At 37.1% G+C, this 5,404-nt stretch overlaps 1 protein-coding gene across 1 annotated transcript in view; it reads right to left on the reverse strand.

Moving 5' to 3' along the window:
* Positions 1–241: 241 nt before the first annotated feature.
* LOC145259680 (uncharacterized) overlaps positions 242–5,404 on the reverse strand; it is a 33,874-nt gene continuing 28,711 nt past the window's right edge. Inside the window, exon 2 of the mRNA XM_080117344.1 lies at positions 242–693. Coding sequence (XP_079973470.1) covers positions 308–693 — 386 coding nt within the window. The 3' untranslated portion in view covers positions 242–307. The remainder of the gene's footprint in view (positions 694–5,404) is intronic.

A 5,404-nucleotide genomic window follows, 5' to 3' on the forward strand; every position in this document is an offset into this window, starting at 1 on the left:
CATATTTGTTGATTAAATGTATTTCTCATTCAGTGGAATTTCCACAGATCCTGCTAGTTTATTCTATTCTGTATCATCATATCACACGTGATCATTTGGTAAAAAATAACTATTGAATCATCATAAAATTATAATATTTTTTTTTTATTTATTCTTCGTTTTATAATTGCTGTTTTGATACATTTTGTTTCTCATGTCGATTGTTTTCGTTATCTGTTTATAGTTTATAGTTTATAGTGTCAACAATTAAAAAAAAAAATAGAAACGGCTCTGAAGTCCTCGATATATAATCTCAAATCCGCTCGGCTTATTTACCAGCCCAAGGATTAAAGCCTCGTTTACCCAGAAGTTTCCGCAGGTTTTCGTTCTGGGAATCCCCGTTCTGCAGCAATAAGCGCTCCATCAGAATATCGGCCAATCCGTTGTCCCACACATCCTCGGAAGTTCGTTTCCCATGCCAGGGGCTGAACCTTGATTTCTTGTGGGTGATCACTTTCGGTTTTGTGTTAGTGCGCGTGCGGATGATGTAGGGCTGCATGATCGAAGCGCCTCGCTTCCCCGCCCACGGACTGAACTTCCGCTTCTCGTCCACGGGATCTGACTCTATAAGGGACTCGTCTTCAAAGGTTTCCATGTTGTTGCAGCCTTCGTTCCCGTTGCAGTTGATCTGGCCGGAACAAGTGAGAAATAGTCCTGGAAAAAAAAAAGAAAAAAATAGGTGGCGTGTTAGAGAGTATAGCAATATTTAGACGTATGGCTGTAAAAAAAAAAAAAAACGTTAGAATCGGAAATTATTGCGCAATGTTGGAATAAAGTAGAGAATAGAACGCACAACAGGAGACTTTTTATGAAATGAAATAAAAAAAAAAGGTAATGATGTCCTATTGTATCACCTGGTAAAACGCTGATATCGTGAACATGGCCGAAAATCTCAGAAAACAACTCTCAGATCTGGTCGCCCCGCTCTTGTTCCCTTTCTGCGATTGATGAGATATTTCTCAGTCAACTTGGTGCTGCTATTTTGGAAGAAACTATCATTCATGATCATTTGTATATGTATTAGACGTTTGCCAAATGGATTCCCAGGTTCTTGACACCTTTGCAGAAGTGAAAACGCGTCGAGTCCTTGAGGATGAATTTACAGATATTCCAAGAAGATTCCTATATTTTGCTGAGGCCGGCCGTTCAATGTACTTTTCAGTCTATATAATTTCTAAAAATCAACTTTTGTCACTGTCTCGATATATACACTTGGCAGCGAAATAAAACACACACGCAGCTGGGTTATAAAATATTTTGTTTATTGGCAATGACAGCCCTTTCAATTTCAGTATGACAGCTGTGACATCAGTGAAAGAGTGTGGCGGAGGTGTGGCTGCTTGCGAGTGAAAGAAATGCGCCAGTTTGTCCTCGCTCTCTCTTGTTCGCTTTCTGTTGTTGATTCATATAAACATTCCTCCATTTCAGAATGTTTATATTTCTCATTGTCGATTATTTTACTTTTTTGAACGATATTTCTCTCGTATATTTATGGTCAAATTATGCATTTCAATAGAAAATGATGGATCCCTCGGATTCCTCAAATGGAATTATTTTGCGTGTGTTCAACTCATCGAATGCCTCTTTACTACTGGGCCACCTGCCAAATATTTAACAAGATGGGTCAATTTTTCAAAAGACTGCTTACACAGAATGAAATCTGGGTCTATCACTATGACCCAAAGACCAAAGGCAAGTAAATGCATTAGTAGCATTCAGACTCACACCTTCGGAAAAAATAGGGAATAAGCAATCCTTCGCTGGGAAAGTAACATTCTTTGAAGTCAGGACGGAGTAATTATGACATATTTCCTGACAACGTGTATCACAATTAGAGGAGTCTATTATGTTTCAATTTTGAGGAAATTAAGAGAAGTCATTACAATACATACATACATACATACATACATACATACATACATACAATACATAAAATACAATGCATAAAATACATACATACATGCATACAATATATACAGACCAGATTTTTGTTGTATTTTTTTTCATTATGGATTCTACCTCCTTTCGCGCAATCAAATTCCACGGCATTGAATTCTAACGTTTCTGAATTTTTGAGATGAGGATTGATTATTCGTATTATTTGGATTCATCGGACTGCTGTTCTCATCTTAAGTGTCATTTCTACAACGTTTCGGTTGGTTTAACCGTCGACTTTCTTTATGTGTATCTTGTTGAAACCAGAAATCTTTTTGTCGAACTTGGGAATCTGCACGGATTTCGAACGGAACTCTTTATTTAATTCACGAGGAGGGTGGCATGCTCTCGTTCTGTCAGCCATTACTAAGGATTGTTATCCCGTCCTGGCTGACGAGACAAGAGCATGCTAACCCCGGGAATTAAAATAAAAGGGCTTCCGTTGGAAATTCAGTGCAGATTCCCGAGTTCGACTATGCGATTTCCGGTTTCGACTGTAAGATTCCCGAGTTCGACTAGATACATATGAAGGAGGTCGAAGGTTATATCGAGCGAAACGTTGTGAAAATGACACTCAAGACGAGAACAAGTATCGGAAGAATCCAAATAATACGCGCAACTTCTAAGTTTCTAATTCATATTCTGTTGCAGAAATGTTTTTTCTACACGACTGGAATATTTTATTTCTTCTGATGAGAAACAAGATTCTTTGAGAAACTGTCATCCAGATAATCTGCTGACGTCGGAGAATTTAATTACTTTGAATACATTATCAGATAAGAAGACATTAATTTCTTTTGCTATATGTAAGTATACATATACACGTTATACATAGCTAGAGCGATTAAAGTGCAATAATTCGTGAGTTAAAAAAGAATACCTATGACTGTGACGTCACGAGGAAATTGGAGGCCATGACCTTTTTTACTTTATAGAAGACAACAAAACGGTAAAAAAATCAACCGGATGATGTTTGAGAGACAAGAGGGTAAGAATATCGATGAATAAAAATACAATTACAACTATTTCATAAACAGCGACGGAGCGACAACGTATGTTTGGGTCAATGCTTAACTTCCACTATGCAAAGAATGAGTGGAAAATTGTGCAGCGAAAGGTTTGTTTACATTACATTTAAATTTCTGCATTTTGGTACAGTACGGGAAACTGAGATTAGAAGGAGGGATTTCAAATACTAACAGCTCGAAGAAATAAGCTATTAGATTAGAAATCCTTCCGGCATCTGGAGATCTCTAAAGTGATTGTCAGTTCGGTCGGGGATATTTACGTTAAGAGGACAACATTGCAACAAGTTCATCGGAGCACATTCCATTAAATTAGTGATAAAACAAGCATAGTGATGCAATACTGTGGTGATGCGATAGGGAACGGAGTTTGGTAGACAGAGTGGGATCTATTAGATTATAGGCTCTTTTTTAGAGGTCCCCCAAGAAAGCGTATTGAATTTTAAGAATACTGTCTTGTAATATTTCAATGCTTTCCAATCGTCCATAGTAGCCAGCTCTCAAACGCACTAATGAAGCACAGAAATATATATCCGTGGTTGTAATTAAATACTTACAGGAAGACCCGACGTTGCCCAGGATTAAATTAGAATCAACAAATGTTTTATGCTTCAATATTTTATTGGAATCGAAATCAGTAGATTCGCTCATTTTTTTTTTTAATAAAATCAATTGATTGCCTACAATACTCGGGGACCCACCGCGGTGCACCAGGAGGAAGCTTCACATGCCTCCTTGCACTGACTTAGTCCACAATATATTATAGTCTACATTGCACTGTAGAGAACGTACTATTATATATATTTTTAAAAATTTAATGGCTTCAATTACATTTTAAAATTTAAAAGTAATGTCACGCTTCAATTGTGCTCTAAACAGAAACATTCATTTTGAACGTGCCTCTGTTTTATCCAAGAATCTACTGTTGATTTTACGCTTCAGACACGTGCACGTGCAATAATAAAACTTCTCAAATGCACCTGTCATGTTAGGCTGTATAAAGGTGTTAACTTTGGTCAAAATAAGTCTGTTTTTTTTTTCTTGACAGTTTGAGACCAATTAGATTATAGTCACAACTATTTCACAAACGGCGACGACATATGTCTGTGTCAATGTTTAACTTCCACCATGCAAAGAATCAGTGGATTCTGCGTACTATATTAGGGGGCGAAATAGAAGACAGACTTCAAAAGCAAACAAAGTTAGATAATTATAAGCATAGGGGCATAGTAGTGATCCTTATTCTATCTCGGGCAACGTCGAATCTTCCTGCTAGTACTTGATAAAACCAATCAAAACAAGTTCTAACATGGCGCATAATATGGCGACACCTTTGCCATCTGAATTTGCCAATCAAAATCTTAAATAAAACGCAGGTGAAAAAGAAAGTGTTTTAGTTTCAATTAGTACTCTTTTTCTGACGTCAGCTGTAACGGAGCAGTCGTTAATTGTATACAATGAACACAACAATATCGATATTTGTAAACGAAAACAAAAAAAAAAAAACAAAAAAAACCAAAAAAACAAAAACAAAACAAAAACAAAAACAAAACAAAACAAAAAAACAATAGAAAACACGAAATTATTCCAATTTTTCCTCTAAACCATTTTATATATTCATATCACGATTAATGTAATTTTTTTTTTCTCCGGGCTTGGAAATAATAGACAATAAATTGACTATTTTAAGAAAGTAGAGTGTATTCATGATATGTTATGAGCAGTAGAACATAAGACAAAAAAAAAAAAAAAAAAAGAAAAAGAAAAGAATAACGAAAACAAAAAATGCCCACTCACAAATAATTGGTGAATTTCATACGTTTATTTTAATGGCGACTCATTTACGTCAGCTGAAAAAGTACAAATGAAAAAAAAATGTAAGCGCACTCAAATTGAACGCTTACCAAATACAAAATATAGGATAGAAACGGTAAAAGTGTCGCCCTAAAGAAAACAACACTACAACTTTATTTTAAAACTTTTATTGAAAAAATCGATTTAGTTAGGTAAATTATATAGTAGAGCTTACGACTATTCAATGTAGCCGACTTCAACCTCAATCACCGCCTCGATACGGGTTGGGAACTGGAAGCATGCCTTTTCCACAAGCGCCGGTGGGAGATCGGCGAATACTCGGAAGATTGCAGCGATCAGGCTGGCTTTAGTGTTGTGGGAGGTCATGTTGGTGATGTTCTCGACATATGACAAAACGAAGTAGTCCAGTGGGTAAGGTCGGGGGAGAAGGGGGGGGGTCAGTGAGAGAAAAGTACAAAGTCGTAGCACTCCTCCAGAAGTCAAGCCTGGGTCTCTTTAGACTTGTGGGCCAGAGCCGAGCCCTGCTGCCACACGCAGGGTTTGCCAGTGACCATCTGATTGCACCAGGGAATCACCACACCCTTCAGCAC

The sequence above is a fragment of the Euprymna scolopes genome, chromosome 35 (genome assembly GCF_053919585.1).
Source record: "Euprymna scolopes isolate OS-2025 chromosome 35, ASM5391958v1, whole genome shotgun sequence".
In the NCBI taxonomy this organism is placed as follows: domain Eukaryota; kingdom Metazoa; phylum Mollusca; class Cephalopoda; order Sepiida; family Sepiolidae; genus Euprymna; species Euprymna scolopes.